The following is a 23119-nucleotide window of genomic DNA, read 5'->3' on the forward strand; positions in this document are numbered from 1 at the left end:
GGAAAGAAAATTGTGGATTCATTCTCATTAAAAAGGTGTTATTTGTAAATACAAGATTGCTAATTACTCTCTTAATTCATCTTTCACAAATAAGATGAAGTTATATTCCTAACATCAGAAGGCATAAATGCTAACAAAATCAACAAAATCATAATCACTACCGGAACGATCAATAGGAGAAAAGGCGGCGGCGGCAACGGAGGAAGACACAGAGGGAGGAACAACAAAGAAGCCGTTAGAAACGCCACGGCACATGCCCACTCGGCCGTGAAATACTCCGACGGTTGATGCCGTTGCGGCCGCTTCACATTGGTTGTAACCCTTCTTGGTGTCATTGTTCTACTTTGCATTGTGTTGTAGCTTGTGTTAGATTGCATTTCAACTATGTCTTGTAGAAGTGTTAACTCAGAATCAAATGTTTTCAAACACATTTAAATTTGAGAGGATACATATATAGCACAGTCTCTATTCTGCAAATGAGAACAAAATTGGGTAAGTTTGGGGTTGATATATATATATATATATACACACACACTTCAAAATGAGATCTTCATTCTTTTTTTCTTTTCTTTTTTTTGGTGTAACCCAAAGGCCAAACCAAACATAAAGAATATATATATATTTTTAAAAGGGATGCTACCTACACATACTCCAATATATATTGTTATGATTCCTATGCAATAGGAAACTTCATTTAATTTAATGAAATGGGTCAACAAGGAGCCAAAATAGAAACAATATATATTATCTAGTAAGCAACAAACAAACAAACAAACAAAAAGCTCTGATTTTGATATCAATGGTGTTTTGGTTTAATATAGCCATAACAACCTAATTTATGATGAAGAAAAAAAAAGAAAAAAATCATAAATAATTTCACAAAATGAGATGAAGACTCACCCAAAGATCTTATTTTCTTCCTTTGGTTGTATCCTTCTTAATTTCTTCAATAGGTTTTGAGAGAGAGAGAGAGAGAGAGAGAGAGAGTGAAGGAAAGGAAGAATGATAAAAACGAGAGAAAATAAGAGAGAGAGAGAGAGAATTGATAAGGTAAGGTTGGTGTGAATAATGAAGATAGTATTTAATATTTATAAATCTATTGCTTTGGATGAATGAAAGAATGCATTGAATTTAGAAAACAATGAATTATTCGAGTTTGTATTATTTGTGTCAAGTTGGTACCTCTTTGAGTAAATGAGGGGCCAAAGAGACAATCCTCTATTGCTATCAACTTGTCTAACTTTTAGAAATAATTAAAGAAGAAAGGTGCAAATACAATGCACTTGGGTCTAGATGCACTGCATTTTGCTTTGGTTTCTATCAAAGGACGAACTTGTGTCCCACACAACTTGGGCGGTTGCAATTTTTTATGTACAATTTGTTGGATGAACTTATTGCATCGTGGACCGTGTTAGTCCTTGTGTTGCTGTTTAAACTGTTTTTATTTTGAAATTTGTTTTGAATTGGGACCACAATTATTACCGAAATTTTTATTAATATCCAAAAAATTAATAAATTTTAAATTCTATTCACTTTTGTGTAGGATTTTGAAAATTGCTCAAACCGATCAAAATCTCACCGATTTCTCAAATTGGAACCGATGAGATTCTTGCCGGTTTCAAGAAAACGAACCGGTGAAATTCTCACTGGTTTTGTGTTTTTTTTTATACAAAACAGAATTTTTTTAATTGATTTTTTTATTGAAATATTAGAAATATTTGATATATTTCTTTGAAAATAAATAGAATACAATATAATTTGATTTATTAAAAATACTGTGACAAATCAATTGAATCAATATTTTTCGGATCAAAATTTTTGCGACTACAAAAAAAATTAATATATTTTTTTTATGTGTTATTAAAAAAAAATCTTCTTTAAATTTGAGTTATTGACCGTAATTTAACTTTTTATAGATTTTATTGGATGAACTTATTGCATTGTGGACCGTGCAAGTCCTTATGTTACTGTTTAAACTTTTTCTATTTTGAAAGTTGTTTAGAATTGGGTCCACACTCCACAATGATTATCTTCATAATTTTAAAAATATTTATTTTTTTTCAAAATCAAGCTAAGATTTTAAAGAATGTGAAATATATAATTAATTAAGCATATTATTGATGGGTTTATATATAGATTGGTGGGTTGTAGCTATAATTGATATATATTTTGTTAAAAAGTGTTAAGTAGAGACATTGTAAGTTTCAAAATTATTTCATGGTCGGTAGACTTCTTTTGAATTTTATCATTTTGTTATGTGCACATAGAGTTAGGCTGGGGTGCTATGGATAGCATAGTGGTCTCCCGTGCTACGGCTCAATATTTGAGTTTTCAAAATCCAAACGGTCGATCCGAACCGTTCATCTTATTCTCCATATTAATATCTGCTTGGAGACCAAATTTTATAATTTTCTGAATTTTTTTACTATTTATTAAGCCACTTTGAAAATCGCTAATCCAACGGTTTTACTGTTTTGTGCAGCCACCGTTGGATCAACAATTTTGTAAAATACTTAATAAATAGTAAAAAAATTCAGAAAAATGTAAAATTTGGTCTCCAAGCAGATATTAATATGGAGAATAAGATGAACGGTTCGGATCGACCGTTTGAATTTTGAAAACTCGAATATTGAGCCGTAGCATAGAGACCTCTATGCTATCCATAGCACCCCAGCCTAACTCGTGCACATATATAAATATCGTATAAATTCACTCAGAAGGTTGTATTTTAAATTAAAAATCTTTTTTTTTTGCCAATTATCAATATTATCGTATTAATTCATTGTCAATATGTTTAACCTTTATTGATGGTGATAATAATAACTAGGTCCATTATATTATATTAATTAAGGTTGTATTTTTTATGTCACTTACATCTATTAATTTACAAACATTATGTTAATGCCAATTCTTCTGACAATTTAAAATTTTATTTTCTAATAAACCAACAAAATACACCACAATACACCACATGAGTACAACCTTTAGTCCAGAGACGAGGAGCGGAACAGAAAATTTTGATAGAGAGAGATAAAAATTAAAATGTATTAATGTGGTGAATAGGATTTGAATCCAAAATCTCTCATCTACAAGATAAAACTATAACAACTAGACTACAAGTAAACATTCAATTATTATTGAGAGGGTCTGGACTATATAAAAAGTTCTAAAAAAATAAAATTAAATTAAATTTTAATATATGTAACTAAAAATTTAAAATCATAAGAGTGGTTTAACCACCTTTTCAATACACTAAGATCCGCCTCTGTCAGATACAAATAATAAATATTTACCGTATGAAATGTCACAGATTTAAAATCTGACTAGATTATTTTTATAAATATTAAAATTAATTTGATAACTTAACTCCTAACATCTTGTAGAACAACAAAAAAAAAGCCAAAAGAAAAAAGGAAAGTAAAAACAAAATACTCCACATATTTTGGAGAGGCAGTGCAAGTTGTGTAGCAAATGATACAAGAAGAATATAATTACTTTGTGACAAAGGAAAAGAAAGAAGCAAATTCATGCATCTCCTTTGTTCCGTTTCATCTCACAATCTCATGTCTCTCTCATACGCGGAGCTACATTCGAAAAATGCGAGGTCATTTGACTTCCTTTTATTATTTTATTATTTTTTATTTATACACAATTTTCTATGTAATGAAGTTTTTAGTTTTCCTTTTATATACTAAACAGCCAAAAATATTTAGTTTGAAACCTATGAAAAAAATAGTATTTTAGTTTCTCTTTCATATACTAAAAATCCATAAACATTTAAAAAAACAGTATTTTAGTTTCTCTTTCATATACTAAAAAGACGGAAATATTTAGCGTGAAACCTATGAAAAAAAAACAGTATTTTAGTTTCTCTTTTATATACTAAAAAGACGGAAACATTTAGCGTGAAACCTACGGAAAAAAAAATCAGTATTTTAGTTTCTCTTTCATATACTAAAAAGGAGTTTGTATTCGGTATTTTGTTTTAAGAAAAAAAATATTATTTCAATACAGATCATTGATTTAAAATATATTAGATCGGTCCAGTTTAGAATTCAAGAGCTTTTAATATGAATATAATATATCAATTAATGGCACGATTTAATAATTAGATCCATATTTTTTTTAAGAAAAAAATTGTTGCCGATAACAATTTAAGATTTTATAATTTTTTTCATAAATTTTGTATGTACAACTAAAAACTTTTTTGCAAAATTTATTTGTATGTAGAACTAAAACTTTTTTGTATGTAGAACTAAAAACTTGAAAAAAAAACTTTATTTATTCAATGTATGTAGAACTAAAAACAAAAGTTTTTTTGGCAATATTTAATTTGAAAAGGTATACTTTAGGTATTTAATAAGTTACACTATTTATTTTTTAATCAAATCTTTAAAGAATTTCTAAAATAATATTCTACGGAAAAAATATATATGTGTTCCTCTTTGTATCTATAAAATGTAGCAACAATATGAGGAGTCCATATCCGCTATCTTTTTAAGAAAATAAATAAAATAAAATTTTATTATTTTAATTCAATCGTTGATTTAAAACTAACGGACCAGATCATTCTAATTTGAATTCAGGAGCTTTTTATTTGATTAATTTTTACGGTCCGGTTGAAAATAATTAGATCCTTATTTTTTCAAAAAATAAATTAGATAATACCATATTTGTCTATTTTTATATTTCACAACCTATTAATCTTCTTCTTACGTGATAACAATTCATACAAAGTTTTATAAATTGTTCGCGATAATTGTTGGAATCTATTTCACGTAGAAATAAATTTTTCAGATTTATTATTTAAAAAAAAATATTATCGATTTATTATAAGTTATATTTTATTTCATGAAAGAAAAATTATTCATTCAATGTAAGCAGAATTAAAAAAAATTCTTCAAAATATAATTTGAAAAGGTATACATTAGGTATTAAAATGAATTGCAGTTTTCATAAAAAAATAAGGATAAGCAAGCAACTAACTTGTTGCTTTTTTATAATGTTTTTTGTTTCTCTTTCATATACTAAAAAATAAATTATTTGAAAATATAATTTGAAAAGGTATGTAGAACTAAAAATAAAGAAGTTTTTGAAATATATATGTAGAAGTAAAAAAAAAATCAAAAATATAATTTGAAGGTATACTTTAGATATTAAATTAAATGCACTTTCATAAAAAAAAGAAGGATGAGTAAGCAACTAACTTGTTGCTTTTTTATAATGAAGTTCTTAGTTTCTCTTTCATATTCATATACAAAAAATTGGAAAAATTTAGGGCTTGTTCGGTTGTTACTGTGTCTGTGGGGAAAAAAAAATTCACTCAGAGTGATTTTTTTTCCCACGAATACAGTGTTTTTTCGGCCATTCAAATTGAATCCGAATTTAAGTTCATTTGTATTCCCACCTGACAGCTGAGCAGACTCTTACGGCCTGTTCGGCTAACTTTCTCAACGCCACTGTTCACGTGAGAAAACAAAAATTCAGTTGATTGAATTTTTGTTTTCCCACGTGAACAATAAAAATCAATTCAATTTTTGCACAGTCCATACCCATTTCCTTTCCCAAGAGGTCTGCCGAACAAGCCCTTAGTGTGAAAGAAACTTTATTTATTTAATGTATGTAGAACTAAAAACAAAAAGTTTTTTTTTACAAAATTTAATTTAAAAAGGTATACTTTAGGTATTTAATAACACTATTCATAAAAGAAGGATAAGCAAGCAACTATAACTTGTTGCTTTATGATATGATAATGAAGTTTCTAAGAGGTCGGTAACATTTACTTTGAAACCCATGAAAAAAATCCAAGGCTTGAAATGAGACACGCCTCAGCATTTGAGAGCCACAATTTGAGCCCCATCACAATTCACACACCACATGCTATTTGATTCTGACCTTCTGATCGTACTATCTTGTCTCCATTTTGTCAACAAAACCCACTTGCTTTCTTTTAATCTTAAATAATTGTACTACTTGGGTTAATGAACAGTAACACATACAGTGGGAAAAATAGAAGTTGGCTCCATTACACAACGGCACGGTATGTGTGTCAGTTACGTACTGTGATTCGCGTGTTCAATGCTGTAATCATCTTTTCAAATTTTAGCACGGTATGGCATGTTACGTGAAAATTTTAATTATGGCACGTAGTCACGCGAATCACGTGTAATTAGGACATTATATATTGATTAAATGGTTAGTCTTGAATAAACTAATTTAAATTATGATTAAATAATCACGCAAGGCACGTCGTGATTCATGTGACTTGATCATTCGCGTGCTATAACCACCATCTTGATATCTTAATCACAATACGGCACAACACGTGAAAAATTAACTTGTTCACAACACGGCACAAAATCAAAGTCACAGCGTGTTAGTCCTGGTAGGAACGTTAGACATGCATTTTTTTTTGTTTTTTTTTTTTTGTGTAAGAAAACAAACGGAAGTTTGATAAATTTTAAAAATGTCCTTTTAGATGGTTCTAAATTCCAACTGGGTTTCATATATAATTCAAAACAATTTTTTTTACGATATATTTTTTCAGTAAGATGTCAGAAAAAACGAAAATGTGTTGAGAATTATTATCTGCCATTATGCCTTTGCGTTGAATGTAAAAAGAAAGGTTGTTGAATCTAAGAGTGTCGTTACTTTTAGATTCGTGCCCAACTTTAATCGAACGGTTCACATCTGTGATTTTTTTTATTCTTGATATTCTAATGAGTATAGTCAGGAACGGACGCAGAATTTCCGTCAGGAGAAGGAACAGAAAGGGGCAAATCCATTTCAGAAAAGAGGAAGGCAAATGTCAAAATTTTCGAAAAATTTCCACTAAAATCCAAAAATATAAATCTAATGAATACAGTTTTCTATGTAACAAGTAAGAATTTAAGTACAACTGCAGACAGGGGCGGACCTAGATGGAGCAGTTGCTCCTCTGAATTTTGAATTTTTATGGATATCTATATGTACGGACCAACTCTCCCCTTCCCTACCACTCTTTGGAATTTTATTTACCCCCTCTGAATTTTTTTATTTGTAATTAGAATTAAAATTATGATAAATTTTTTGAATTTTAATTGGTAAGTAGGATTAGAAGTTAAGAGTATTAGAAATTAGAAGTTAGAATATAATTTTTTTTTATCTAGTATTCAATTATCTATTTAAATCCAATTCACTACTTTTTTTTGCCTTGACCAGTCCTGAATTTGCCCCTGACTACAAATATAAATTTTAAATTTGAACTTGATCAATTCGAATTCTGATCAAACAATTAGGGCTTGTTGGACTAGAGTGAATTTTTTTCCCACGCGCACAGTGTTTTAGCCATTCAAATTGAATTTGAACTCAAGTCCATTTTCATTCCCGCTTGGCAGCCGAACAGATCCTTACAATCCAAACTCAAAATTTCAATTTATAGGATCCAAACGTTCTCTCAGCAGCATCAAATCCGCTGCTATCCTCTTCTCGTGAACAATAACCCTGCTATCCATGCTTTTCCGAATTCAACCGTTCAATTTTTTCCAGGAACAAATCTCAAAGCAACCTTTTTTCAAAACTTTTTTATGCATGTATCTAGAAACAATTCAATGACTGAATTTGAAAAAACAGAAATAACAGAAACACTGTTCATACATAAGAATAATAGCAGATGCATATCCTCTCTCAGCAGCAATGTAGTAATATTAGGTAATATGCGGCGCATATGCGGCCGCACATGCGTATGCGGTTCCGAACCGCATAGAAAACCAATATGCGGTTTAATATGCAGTTCCGCATATGCGGCTGCATATTAGGCCGCATATTTTTGACCGCATATGTTTTAACATGCCGCATATTGGTTTAACAGGCCGCATATTAGGCCGCATATGTATTTGTATTACTATGTATTATTATGTATTAGTTCTAACTATTTGTATTTGTATTTGTATTACTATGTATTACTATGTATTTCTATTTGTACTCATAAATTCTTATTCCTATTTGTATTACTATGTATTTCAATTTTCAAATATATATGAATTCTTATTTTAAAATCCGCATATATAAATCCGCATAGAAATCCGCATATGCGGCCGCATACCGTATATGCGGTATGCGGTGCCCTTCCGCATACCGCATAGAAACCGCATATTACTACACTGCTCAGCAGCATCCTAGCCGCAGTCAATCCTTTGTATAGAATATGAAGTTCATATCAATGTCACAATGCTTTCGTTTCGTGTTATAAAAGCTGGATTCGTTCACATGCTATTCATCCGGAATTCGTATCCTCTGCATTAACTCAAAAAGGAATCTTTTAAGTTAATACATCTGAACCGTCCAATTAGCTTTAATATTCGTGCGAACTAAAATCCTCACTAATATTAAAGACTCCAATGTTTTAGGCAGGAGCCGGATGGGCTCCGTTTACAATCGGACGGTTGATATCTATTAACTCAAAAGATAGATGCTCCATTGAGTTAATGCAGACGATGCGGACTCAGACCGTGACCCTGTTTCTTTATATAATAATTGAATTGTTCCCTTTACGATACAAACCACGGATCAAATCAGATTGAATTATTGAAAGATCTGTTGATCCTTTCCGACTCATTAATGTCAAATCGAACGGTACGAATAACAGCCTAGCACCTACGAATGCAACAAGATATCGTCTAACGACCTACGGGTTTATACTAAAAAAAGAAGAAGAAGAGAGAGATCGTCTAACGGATCTGTAAGTCAGTGGGTACAACACGGAGGATGCATTTGGTACATGCACATAAAATCACAACTTATCATGTCTTTTTTTTGGCGAAATTTCACATATATCCCTCAAAAATCTGGAAATTACGTATGTCGAAAATTTATGATATCATATTTACCCTTTTAAATTTCAGAAGCTCACAAATATATATTCAATTTATTGACTTTTATTTTAAAACTCATTTCAAATTTGAAAAATATCCATTTTATCTTTTATTAAAAAATAAAATATGTAACTTGTTTAAAAGAAATATTTAGTGTTTTAAATGGTCAATTTTGAGAGCAAATGGTTCATTTTTTAGCTATGAAGAACAGACAAACATATGCTTAAATATCATTTGGTACAAGTCACAAATAGATAAATAAATCATTTGTTCTTATAAACTAATTATTAGTAGATTTTAAAATGAGTTATAATAGAAAAATCAATAAATTGAGTAAATTTGTGACTTTTTGAAATTTAGAAAGATAAATATGATATTATAAAATTTTAGAGGGGGGAAAACTAATTTTCAAAGTTTGAGGGATATACATGAAATTCCCCTTTTGAATAGTCATATCTTTGATTTCTCTGTGTTGACTAGCTCTGCACAGGAACTGAACAAAGCTGTGCAGCTTCGCCAAGTCCTACTCCAAAGCATGCAAAATCTAATTCCGGTCTAATTTTTTTTTTTATTTAAATCAAATTCTTACAAAAATAGAAGGTCAATATCGAGATGAGGGAAGGTTTGACTTTGAATTCCAGTCTAAAATCCACTTTTCTTGACACAATTAAAAATTCTGTTACTTGCAATAAAGCACATGGCCTAATTCTATAAACTACTACGATTATTTATTTTAAATACAACTAAATTTAAATATTTTAAGGAAACAAGCTGAACTTTTTTTTTATGAAAAATAATGGATCGGTGGAGGCAAAAAAATTTACTTCACTACATGCAAAGCAAGCATTAAAAATTATCTCCTCTAATTCACGAGATCGGTGAAGCTGTTTTTCATAAAAAAAACATCCAATTTACTTATTTTGTTGAAATAATTAAGTTTGATTCTATTTTAAAAAAAAAATACTACACAAAACACGAATTATAATCCTAATACACATAAAATATTAGAAGTATTAGGATTATAATTCGAATACATTCATGTTTTTGGCATCAATTTATCATTTTCTCTTTCCATTTAAGAAAGGACTATCTTCAAATACAACGTGCAAAACTACAAACAAGATTTATCAGAACTTTAAAAATCAAGTCAATTGGTGTGCCAGTTCATTTTGAGCAATGAAAAGCTAACTTGAAGCCTAGTATCCTTTGTTCCCACGAATCCTGGCTCTCATGTCAACCTGTTATACAAAACCATCAAATCTTATTTAGTTTATCAAATTATAAATCTATGTAGCAATATACTATGAAGAGAGATAATTGTAAATTATTAAAATAGGTTTTTATACCAGTAACACTACACTGGCACCTACACTAATTGGCTCATATGTGGTTTCCAAATAGGATCTTTCACTCGCACATGTTAAATTCCCTTTATCTGATATTAGGTAAATGTTAATTTCTATTACCACATTCATCTAAATTCTCTCCTTTTATGGAACTAAAGAATTACACTCAAAGACTGCATATTTTCAATCAATTACTGCCTACTGTTTACCAGTTTCATTTACAATAACCTTGTTCCCAAAACATAAAAAAACCAATTACACCAAAGTATCAAACTAATAATCATCACTCCATTTGACTGAAAACAAAGCAAACCATATCCATTAGCCATTGATCAAAACGACAAAACAAAGTGAAATTATATTCATTGAACACAAAATATTCTCTCCCTTTGGCAATTATAAAAGTAAGCTTTTATTATTCATATGTTCTCTATCACTTATCTTGATCAAATTATTCCTATTGAATTGACATGTCTATCTGGAATCTGACTACTGGGGCAAAATTATAGTTGGTTGTCCCCCTTTCAGTAATAAAATTTGACATCACCTCAGTCACATCCGAATCTCCATTCTGTTTCCTAATGATTTTCACCAAGACTAGAAAGGAACAATAGAAACCGTAAAAAATATACCTGTAAAAATTCCTAATGATTTTCAGTAGTGCTTCTAATGATTTTCATTTCCTAATCACACTAGACTAGTTACACAAAATTTTCATTTCAGTACTGCTTCTAATGATTTAGTTGTGCTTTTAGCTTCCACAAAGAGTAAAAAGGAACAATAGAAACCATTAAAAACTTAAACCACTATTTCCTAATCCAATTCATAGCAGGTACATAATTTTCTGCCATTGCCTTTATAACTATTTCTTCACATCTAGTAACACTATTTATGTTATATATTTGTTTAATAATTTTTTTTGAACAAAATTACAATGGGTACCACTTGACTATTGGAAGCTTGATGTTGGTACACAAAACCTAGAAATATCACGAAGCAATTCCTTCATCCCCCCTCCCCCGTCAAAAAAAGGCACAAAGTGAGAGCATATTAAAAAATTTAGAAGTATATATTTGTGACAAAATGAGACAATTATGTGGTACTAGTAGTTCTGGTGAGAGAGAGAGAGAGATGCCTGGCCGCGTTTGCAGTTGAAGTAGGTTTCCCTCAAGCCAACACATTCATTGGTTATGTTAGGTTCCTTTTCTCCTGCGCATTCCCTATAACCCTTCTTCTGTACCTGTATGCTTCAAACCCATCAAAATAATTAGTTCCTCAAGGACCCTGTTGGCAACACAAGTTAATTTCAGAATTAGTTGATTCAACTTTAATTCCCAAATAAGTTAATTTCATTTAATTCCCCATATTTTGTTCTGGTGTCAGGTAACATGTACAAAATTAAAAAGTATTACTATGAAAAACTATATTTATAATAACGGGCTTTGAAATAGCTTGTGCCAATTCCGGAATTAACATAACTCAGCCACCGGAGAACTAGTTAATTTCAAAAGGTTTTAGTTCCACATGATTCTCCTTTCTTCTAAAACTGTTTTGTATCTTTAATTCAGGGATAGACTAATTCAACCTTAATTACTTGGTGCCAATTGGAGCCTAAAGTACTTAGGAATCACACTTCAATCCAAATTGCATACGACAGAATCAAAGACCGCTAGAAAATCATATAAATCATGGCTAGATTTGATCCAGTTCACGTTTCAGTTCTAATTCACATCTCCTTCTGATGATTTAATAAAAGTTTGATATTTCCTGTTTCTAAGTATCTGAACGCAACTTCTATTTCTCCTACACATGATTTACAGGAAAATAAGATGCAGTAAATACAAAGCGGCTAAGTAGGTAACAATACCGATCGGTACCAGTGAGGAAGTAACGATAGGTACAAGAGATGATACCTTAACGCAATCTGTCTCGCTGAGGCACTTCACCAGCTCCATTGCTAAACCCTTGCACGACTTCGCCATTGAAAGCGACCGAGTGAGAGGAAGAGAGAAGAGGAGAGAGAAATATGTGGGTCCGGACTGTCAGATCAGAATCCGAGCTAATCCGGTCCGATGTAGAATTCAAGAGGTGCTTTAACATTCACGCAGATTCTGATCGGACGGTTGGGATCCAAACTCAAACTTTGAGTTTACTATGTGGGCTTTGATCTTATCAATTAAATATAAACAAAAGCCCTCTATAGTTTCGGCCCATTTTGTGACCAACTATGGGCCTATTGGGCCAATGCTAAAAAAGCGAAATTTATACGAGATGTGACTGGATCCCTCCATTGAGTTTTTATTTTATTTTTTACTCACATTGAGACAAATGAATTACAACTAGAAAAACTATAAAAGTTTTAATACAATTGAACAATGAATAAATATTAATTGTAAAAACTCATTTAAAAAACATTTGATGGTTGTTAATAGTAACAAAATTTCAAAGTGATAATATTGATGAATTATTTATTTCTGTGAACACATAACTAATTAAGTAATGCTTGTTAATACATAGATAATTGTTTCTAATGAACAAGTTAAAATTTATTTATTATGATTAAGTAAATAACATTAAATGCACGATATTAAATTATAAATTTCAAAGTGTTTGACATTGAACAGATTGTCCAATAAACATTAAGAAAGTGGATATAAATGTGTAAGGAGATTACATAAGAAATTAAAAGTGTTATATTCGGTACAATACCTTTTTTTTTAAGTTTACTAATATGAAAAAAGTTAGGCTATTGTACAAATATATATATTTTTTACAATATTTATCTTTAGTATTAATTTCAATCTAGGATATTATTGTAGACTAAGTCCCGAATCAATTGCTACTTGATATTTGAGGTGATAAGTTGATAACTTCTAATATTTGCCATCATTTGTTATGCGTGATCTATTCATGTGAAACTTGCTTATTTGGAGTGAATATATTTTCCAATAATAAATGTGTTGAAGTAGTATATTTACCGCAAACCTCATAAAAAAATTTTAAAAAAAAAAATTGTCAGAAATTTCAATGACACATGGTGTATTCATTTGTTATACACAACAAACAATTATTATTATTGAGATATTAGAGAAAGTCAGAAAATATTCAGAATTGTATTCGACTATAGCAAAAATGACAAGATATTTCTTGACGGTTCAAGTGTCAATCATTACATCTGAGTCGACTTTTAGTGTAGCAGGTTGGTTGACATATCATCTATGGAGTTCTATGGCACCGGAAACAATCGATGCACTTATTTGCTCAAAATATTGGTTTGCCTCTATTGATGGTAGCTCCAACTTTGACCAATTTCGTCCATTCATGCCGAATTATTGATTGGTGTTAGAGGTAAATACTTCATTTATAATTAAAATATAGTTCTTCTCATATGAAATTATAGATAATATACTTAGTTTAGGACAAGATCAAGGATATGAACTGCTCCTTTTTGGTTCAGTTGGGACAAGATCAAGGATCTAACAAATAAAATATAACTGATTTTGGATTAGGTTGAAGGATGGTGATGATATTTGCTCTGAAGTTTATGATATGCTTGAAGAATGGTGGTGATATTTGCTATGAAGTTTTTATTTGTTTAGAATATGTCTTTTAATTTAGTTTTATCTCTTGGTATGGGATTGGATCTTACTATTTAATTTAGTTGCTTTATTTTTGTTTAGTCGGTTGGATTAGCAACAGTAAAAATAAGGTTTTTTGCTCCTTAAATTTCTATGATGTCATATCAAAACATAGCTTATTTACTGCGATATATATGTTTAATTTGTTTTTTATAGTTATTACCCATCCATAGCTTATTTACCTATGCACACAGCTCATATTTCATGTTAGAATTTGTTTACATTTCAATTGATTTGATTATTTATATTCTCAAATTGGTCATGCAATATTTTAATTTCCAGCTATTTTAGCAATTTCTATTGGTTACAAATTTGATATAGCAACACATTTATATTCTCCAATTGGTCATGCAATATTTTAATTTCCAGCTATTTTAGCAATTTCTATTGGTTACAAATTTGATATAGCAACACATTTATATTCTCCAATTGGTCATGCAATATTTTAATTTCCAGCTATTTTAGCCATTTCTATTGGTTACAACTTACAAATATGATATAGCAAGACTTACTAACAAAACCTAGTTTCAATTCAACGCCTGTTTACAAAACCTGATAACCGACATAAAAAATTTGTAATGCACCAGAGCAACTACAAAACAATCTCTACTCATACCAGTATATACCTTCTTATAACATGCCTAATACACCATCAATAGGCCAAATACACACTAAGATTGAATTCCATGATCTCAATCAAGTCAACCCTGGCATCTGGATCCATGAATCAGCACATAGTTAACTGACAGCTAACAGCTATGCCAGAGTTATGCAGATCAGAAGAAAATAGTTTAACTAACGGATTTTGATTTTACGGTATTACAGTACCAGTGAAAGTTTACGATATTCGATTTTATACAGTATCAGTGAAAGTTACATACCTTGTATTGTCATCCAAAATTTAATATAATATTGTTAAGTAGGTGAAAACATCAACTAAAAATATGAACCAGCTCGCAAGCTGAGTCAAGCTAATTGTTTACATGAGCCGAACTGAGTTTTTTCTTTCAAAATCGAGCTGAGTTAGATCCAAATCATTTTATTTCTCTTATTGAGCCGACCAGAGTTTGAACCGAATCTTAATCATTAGCAGCCTTACATGATTGTTTATGTTATGGACAATTTGATTCATAATTAATACAGCGCTTTTAGCTCTTACAGAAATGCTGACATTATTATATATATTTTTTAAAATGAATCAATATTCATTATCAAAATATTCTCATTGAAACATTCTTACTATTTATTTTACATGAGAATTATAATCGGTGGTCGGTAAAAGATATTGAATTTCTAATTATATGTTTTTTTTTTCATCTCTCCCACTAGAAATGATACTTGAACTCTATATTTGTTTCAATTTATTCAAAATTTGTATTCTGAGTACTATAAAAAAAAGTTTGAAATTACAAGACAACACAAAAATAAAATCATTTTATTTCTTGGAAAGAAATTTAGAAATATTGTAAAAAATTCCGAGACACTTTTGTTAGAAGTAGAAATTTTTTTTTTTTTTTGCGCTCTTGTTTTACATTTTTTGAATGTTTGTGGTGCAACATTTATGTATAATCATAAATTATAATAATTTACATTTACATTTACATTATTCTTATATAATGTGTTGTCCAAAAAATTATATATAAAAAGTTTTATAATATGCTTTCAAACTTAATTATTAGCACATAACAAATATTTTATTTCGGAATAAATTTAATAGAGGAATTTTGTTTGAGAATGTATTCGTGCGTGGTATTGAAAATAAAATTTACAACGCACCGAAATATTTAATACTTAAGAAAATAAAACGGAACACGGTTTGAATCTAACTTCATTATTATTGTTCATTAATAAAAAAAATTGGATTGATGATAAATCAATCAAATTTATTGTGTCGTCACTAATTGCAGTCTATTTTTTTCACTCTTTCGAGCCATCAGATGTGAATCAAACGGTGCAGCTTTAAATATATAAAATATAATAAAATAGATATCTACCCTCCAGCTTTAAATATATAAAATATAAAAAAATAGATTTCTAAATATCTTGAAGGACATGTTGAATGCAAAATTATGAATAAATTTGATACTGATCTGCTTGAATTTTCATGATCAGAGATTTTCTGATGTGATGAAAATTAATATTTCTAATATACTTGTGCCTATTTTTCAATTGAATTATAAATTTTGACCCATAAGTTTATCTACAACTCACATTCAATGCATTGAAAAAATGCATTGAAACTTTGAGAAAATCCCTGGTAATCTAAAGACGTTCTACACGCGCCCTGAAATTCCACTGGGAGTTATTTTCTGGTAATTTTCTAACACAGTTTGCACACATTTCCCTATACAAGTTCAAGAGTAAAATTAGGGTGTTTTTAAGTTCACCAAGTCTAAAACCCATCGAATTGGTTTTAAACGACAAATCCGAATCCAGTTGAAATCCTGTATACTTTTACAAGTGATGTGTCTACATGTAAAAAATTTAAACTTTCGAAATTGATTTTAGCATACAAAGTGTAAAACATTCAGAAATGAATGATAAAATTTAAAAATTTAATTTATTAATCTTTTAATTTTGATTGCTTAACTTTGTACTAAATTAATTTGAATGTTTAAAATTTTCACATGTAGACACATCACTTGTAAAGTAAAGAGATTTCATGGTTCGGATCCATCATTTGAAATCGATTTGACAGGTTTTAGACTTAAGTTCACCAAAAAGCAAGAGACTTGGTGAACTTAAGAACACCCTTAGTTCTACTCCAAGTTCAATTATTGCTTCATCTAAATTGTTATGGATAATATTCCAATTTAGGCACCATTTTCTGCTAGGACACCCATTTCATACAAACAACGATTCAAATAATATAAGGTACTCTTAATTTCTAGACTAATCTAGCATTGGTTAATTCCATTTGCCAAAATGAACTCGCTCTTTCAACAAAAGAAAATTTTAGCTAAAAATGCCAAATAACTTGAGCTACAACCAAACCCCATATAGTAGTAACAAAAAGTCTAAAAGAATTCTCAAAATTTATAGTAACAGCAAACCCAACACCGTTGAGAAAAGGGGTCACTTAATTCCTAGACTTCTTCTTTCTAGACTGCTAGAACCCTTGCTCTGCTCAGCATTTCCAGCCGCTGCACTCTGGGACCCACCTCCTTTCGAAGAACCTGCACTTGCTTTTGAAGAACCTGCACCGGCTTGACCTGCTTTACTAGATATAGCACCACTGGTACCAGAACCTGTACCAGAAGTAGCAGCAGAGGTGTCATGTTTATCTCTAGACACTGCACCCTGGGCCCCTCTGATCTGAGCCCTCTTATCTTTTCCTTTAGGTCTGTAAGTAGATTCTCTCTCTTTTGGGTAGCCATCTCTCCGGGTCGGGTGGTGGACCCGGGTTTGCTGCGCTCGAATCCCTTTGGGTACTTTGGTTTCCTCTTTCTCTTCTTCGCCTTTGCTTTTTTGCCTGTTACAAAAATGAAATTTTTATTAGTAAAGATCCCAAAAGTCCACAAATAAAAAAAGACATCGAGTAAAATGTTGAGATAATAAACCAAGATATTATATTTCTAATAAAAAATAACTGACGGTTATTAATTATATGTGAACAAGACCTAATCAGAAAACTAAAGGAGATGTTACAATTACAACAGATAATTGTCTTCAGTTTTACTGACTATTTCATGTTTAACTCAGTGAGATGTTTTAAAAAGTTCATACACACCAATCTCAGATATAGAGCCTCTAAGCTTCACTTTAGTTTAATTAGGATTGGAAAAGATAAGAATTACAGATAAGAGGTAGGACCAGTTTTGTCAGTATTTAATAAACAATACTTTTTTTTTTCCAATGGCTAAATCTAGCAATTATGTACTCCGCATATATCTTAGAACTCAGGAAATTTCATTTGTAAGATAAATAAGAGTCAGCTAGTTACATAATATAACAATTACCAGATGCCAATGTTTTATTAGCAATTATTGAAAATACGGCTGCAATATACAAAAGAAACAGCTAACTGATATATAATTACCTCATCTGAGATCTCCATTTTGGTCACATGGTCCCACCTTCAACATGCTTCGCACCAGAAGTCTTCTCCAATGCCTCCACATCAACCCCCTTTAATCAGGTAATGGTTTCAGCTTCTTCTCGTACCGCTCTGCTTTCTCCAGATCTGACTTGGCAGCTGTCTGTACCAGTCCTACAAGGCTTCAACACTCCCTTGACTCTTTACCAGCTCCTCATACAACCCAGCTGCTTCTCCTTCCTTGCCATGTTTCAACTTAAAAGAAGCTGCCTTCGGCATCAAAACAGAGAGGTTTTTATCTCCATCCATGGCATTCTTCCACCATTCAATGATGCATCAAGCACTGCAGTTGCATTGCTAATGTCACCCAAACGCTCCACAAGGAGACCAGTGTTGCCACTGTGGCTGGCATGTGTTGGATTCGGAAATTTTCGAGAGAGCCTCTGAGGAGATTTGGAAGTGGCCGGCAGTAGCTGCAATTTGAGCCAGAGCAAGAAGCACTGGCGTGCAATTTTTGGGTACTTGTTGGAATACTGGGTTAGTATCTCTTCAGCTTTTGGGACCTTTTTGTCTCTGACAAATACTGCTGCTTGAAGCAGTATAGGTGTTATACTCTTTGGGTACATTTCTTGGAGTGCAGTGACTAGCTCTTGGGCCTGTAACAGAATATTCACAAGCACATTTTTATCAGTTAGTGCACAGAAGTATAAGTATGACACTATTAACAAACTGCTTCCTCAAGGGTTAAAAAACAAAGCTTTATGATTTTAGTTTATTTAAATCTAGACAGCAAGTTGTTGGTCCAAATCTTGTTTGCATATACTTAGGAAAAGTAATAGAAAGGGAAATTTTCCAAACCTGATCGGTCTTGTTTGCCTGAAGAAGGAGAAGAACTCGGTTGGAGTATACTGCCTCCTTCTGTTTAGGATTCAACCGAAAATCAAGGACCATTTGAAAGTTCAAAGGGTTTTCACTGTTGCCTTTGATATAATCTTGTCCAGTTTTCTCAGACTATCTGCCACCTCCTTTCCATTTCTTAGTGCAATCAGATTATTGGTTGCAATTGCCAGAGACGAAGCATCTGCCAAGTTTCGGCTTAGTACTGCATTGTACTCATCGATCGACTCTTGGCCACGTCCCATCATCTGAAAAGCAAAATATTAAAAAGATCTTATCTATTTTTGTTCATAAAATGTCCAAACTACTGTTGACAATCTTTTATTTTTCTTATTTTTGGAGTGAGCTCAAGTTAAGGCTAATTTCGTCATTTGACATTCTTAATCTATCCATCAATGCATACATCTAAGAGATTATTTTTGCAACATTGTAAAGTCTCTCAGCTCAAACTTCTCCTTTTTCTTTTTTACTTTTCTTTTTTCTTTTCAAAAGTTCAGTTAAAATTTTTACTAACCTGTCGAACAAAACCAAGCTGCACAGCTATGGGAGCAAGCTCGGTTTCTATCTCATCCTCCGCATAATCATCATTCATCAAATACTCTTGGCCAATTCTGTACAATTTCAGGACTTTTTAGCAATTAGCACCACTATTAGTCATAACCAGTAAGGCACCAAAAGACAAGCATACCTCCGAGCATTGAGAAGAACTTCCTCGGCCTCTGCAAACTTCTTCTTCGCAACCAATGCACAAGCAGAATTATACACAATTTCAAAATTCTTCGAGGACTTGGCCTTTAAAGCGCTCATAGTTGCATCAACTTCTTCAGATCTTTCTCCAGCAACCAGAGCACCAATGATGTTTGCTTTGAGATCGTCTGAATCGACATTGAATTTCTGAAGCTTTTTGTAGCTGTCAATGCATGATTCCATCTTCCCCAGCCGGTAGAAAATTTGGGATTCAAGTTGGAGTACCATAGGGGTTTTCTCCTGGCCTTGTATTGATTCAAGCGCCTCTTCAAGTTGGTTTTGCATATAATGGCAATATGCCTACATATATACAAGCCAAACAAAAAAATTTAGTCTCAACATACTCTGATTAAAAGTTGGCAACCCAAAAGGATGTTATTTTTATGCTAAAGCAGCATCAAGTCAATGAAAACTGACATTGGCAGAGTGAAAATCAGGTCAACTTGTCGTGTAAAATGTAGCATTATTGAGCCATTCTTTTGAATTATGTTTGTTAAATGTAATGTTTAGGTGCATATTTAGAAGAATTTTTTTTTGCAAATCTAGAGGGGTAACAAACCTTGTAGAAGCTGAGATTGCTTGAAAGGGAAGGGGCTGCTTTGATGGTCTTGAGAGCCTTGTCTGTAGCCTCAGATTTTATCAAAGCAACTACCTTGCATTTAATCGCATCCTCATCTCCAGGTGCAATTGCCAATACTGAGACAAAAAATAAACCAAAAGTGTATATCCATCAATTAAAAATAAAAATAAGAAAAATAAATGGAAGTGCTGAAACACACTTTGGGTCAGTACCAAGTATTTCCATTAATTAAAATGAGTGATGCAAAAGAGCTGCACCTTCCCATATGATTTCAATCAAGGTCCAATAATATATATTTTAGATGTACAGCATTACCAGAAAATAAATAGCAAGCAATTAAATCAGAAGATGAAGGCAATGTAAATTTGCATTGTTTCAAATAATCAACAACTATCACAATTTCCACTGGAAAATGCACCAAGAGGAGCAATTACTTCACTCTTCTCAAGCCGTCAAATTTCAATCTCTACCATCCCAGCCTCGATTGGCTCACAAGTAAGTTCCACAGATCGAATTTTGGATGAGAAATCAAATCAGTTCTAGAGATATGCAACACTAGATCCTAACTAAATAAACAGTGTAGCCATCAAAATGAGAGGAGAAATTAAAAAGGATGGTAATTTCGTCAACCTTGGTCGGCGACCTTGACGACTTTGGCGTACTCGTAATTCTCGACATGGCGATTGAGAGTGGCGAAGAGATCTTCTAGGGGAGGCGACGGGGTGCTAGTCGCAGGAGATGGTTTGGGTTTCTCCTTCGATTTCGGCGCCATGGAATTGTCGGGGAAGAGAGAGAGAGAGAGAGAGAGAGAGAGAGGAGGCGTTAGGGTGGGAGATGAGAAAACGGAGAAGCTGGGTATATAGGAGTCCAGATCCTCTGAAGTAACTCTAATTTTGAGTTTAAATATCGGTCGTCCGATCAGATTCAGTGTCAATCTAGTTCGAGGTGGAATGCCCGGGATCCTTTAATATTCGTGCTGAAGCAAATTAGACGGTCTGGATCTAAACGAAAAATTTGAGTTAACTCAGGGAGATGAGAAAACGGAGAAGCTGGGTATATAGGAGTCCAGATCCTCTGAAGTAACTTTAATTTTGAGTTTAGATCTCGGTCGTCCGATCAGATTCAGTGTCAATGTGGTTCGAGGAGGAATGCCCCGGATCCTTTAATATTCGTGCTGATGCAGATTAGACAGTCTAGATCTAAACGTAAAATTTGAGTTATCTCAGGTCTCAGGTTATATGAATTCGGGTATAGAGTGCTCTAGAATACATGCTTTTTGCATAAATCTGGAATTCAATCTTATTCAAGCTTCTCGTTTAAGGAATTTTCTTTTAGCAGCTAATTCAAAATTAGCTATTATTGACAATAGCTATGTAAATCTAAACAATTTTTACTATTTGTAATAATTAGAATAATACTAATTTTATATTTTGTTTATAAATGTTAAAATAGATACCATTTTTGTGTGTAAAAGAGAGAGAAAAGTGTTTCTTTATCGAATTTTTGCTAACACAGTCATATTTTAACAAAATTCACAATGTTTCAGTCATTTTTACGCCGTGACAATTAATTTGAAACTCCACTTGTCTATATTTCATTTTTATTAGCACTACATTAATACTATTTTTTCTCAGTTGCATATTTCACTATTTGAAATGTACAATATAAACAATATTTTTACTAATCTAAATAACACCATATTAACATTATTTTTAAATTAATATGAAAATCACTATGTTCTCTCTATTCTCATTTACTAATCTCATTTTCTCTATTTTTATACTAATACTTGCACAGTCTAAACATACGTTACGTAAGAACTAAAAAGGCTGAATAATTAAATTTAGTGCACATTTTTTTATGAAGATCAGAAAATATATTTACTTGCATTACAAACTTTAAAGAACACAAATGTATTTATTTTATTTTATTTTATATGAGGGATGTAAAAATCTAACTATTATATTACAAATTTACATTTGACATTTTATGAATAAGGCTAGATTATACAATATGGCATGGTACAGCACGCATCAAGCATGACCATACATGATAAAACAACATCAAATTTATGTCATTATTTATTTCAATCACAAATTTCGCACAATAATTTTTTTTTATGCGCAAATATTGTTTACACCTTTATTTTTTATTATATAATTGTTTATAATCTTTCTACATTTTCAACAATTTTTTTGGTATTCTCTTAAACAAATTTGAAATTTGAAAACATATAATTATACATGATCAAATATGACCAATAACTACCCAACTTACGTGTCATGATAAACTTAATTTGATCATGACAAAATACGTAATTTAAACTACGACGTAACTAATCACGACACAACATGACCATGAATTTACATCCTTGAACTCATCGGAAGCGTATCCTCTGCGGAGTCGTAAGCTGCGGAGCTTTTAATCTAGTTCATTCGTTTTGAATCGAGTGGGCAGGAAGTGTTGCAGGGCAAATTTTGAGATTTTTTTTTTTCAATTTGGGCAAGATTTGATTTGGTCCACGCGATTCAAAATGAACGGACCAGATTATGGTGCATTGCAATGCAATGTATTGGCCTATGTGGGATATGATACATTGCAATGTATTGACTTTCTTGTACATTGGACTATAAATTATTGGTTTTGACTTCAAAACAACCGATTTAAACTGTTCAATTTGATATCCATATTAAAATGTATTTGGAGACCAAATTTTACATTTTTTAAAATTATTTGCTATTTTTTTAGAATTTTTTAAAATCACTATTTTTCTGTGGTCCAGAAATTTTTTAAAAATAGTGGTTTTCAAAAATTCTAAAAAATAATAAAAAATTTCAAAAAAATATAAAATTTGGTCTCCAAATACATTTTGATATGAAAAATATGTTGAGCCCTTTAGATCGACTATTTAAATTCCAGATTCAATAATTTATAATCCAATATACAAAAAACATATACATTGCAATGCAATATATGGTTTTCAAAAATTCTAAAAAAACAATAAAAAAATTTCAAAAAAATAT

At 31.4% G+C, this 23119-nt stretch overlaps 2 protein-coding genes and 1 long non-coding RNA gene across 3 annotated transcripts; all 3 read right to left on the minus strand.

Moving 5' to 3' along the window:
• LOC144547937 (uncharacterized) lies at window positions 1-1110 on the minus strand. The gene is made up of 2 exons (XR_013509186.1): window positions 901-1110; window positions 1-470 (listed from the first exon to the last, which is right to left on the minus strand). It is a non-coding gene; the product is annotated as an uncharacterized LOC144547937 (long non-coding RNA).
• Window positions 1111-9955: 8845 nt separating this feature from the next.
• Window positions 9956-12225, minus strand: LOC144548032 (cytochrome C oxidase assembly factor). Its single transcript, XM_078296718.1, has 3 exons — window positions 12112-12225; window positions 11334-11438; window positions 9956-10090 (listed from the first exon to the last, which is right to left on the minus strand). Exons 1-3 carry the CDS (start codon window positions 12178-12180, stop codon window positions 10049-10051), a joined length of 216 nt encoding a protein of 71 aa, XP_078152844.1. The 5' UTR covers window positions 12181-12225; the 3' UTR covers window positions 9956-10048.
• Window positions 12226-16695: 4470 nt separating this feature from the next.
• LOC144547882 (uncharacterized) lies at window positions 16696-20942 on the minus strand. Its single transcript, XM_078296561.1, is given in 16 exon segments — window positions 16696-17190; window positions 17192-17248; window positions 17250-17308; window positions 17913-17972; window positions 17975-18049; window positions 18052-18204; window positions 18207-18251; window positions 18254-18295; window positions 18298-18387; window positions 18390-18528; window positions 18731-18843; window positions 18846-19017; window positions 19284-19380; window positions 19458-19816; window positions 20076-20212; window positions 20727-20942. Coding segments are annotated over 16 exon segments (2019 nt in total). The 5' UTR covers window positions 20869-20942; the 3' UTR covers window positions 16696-16911.
• Between the last annotated feature and the right edge of the window lie 2177 nt (window positions 20943-23119).

Source organism: Carex rostrata, chromosome 32 (assembly GCF_964058835.1).
Source record: "Carex rostrata chromosome 32, lpCarRost1.2, whole genome shotgun sequence".
NCBI classification, from domain to species: domain Eukaryota; kingdom Viridiplantae; phylum Streptophyta; class Magnoliopsida; order Poales; family Cyperaceae; genus Carex; species Carex rostrata.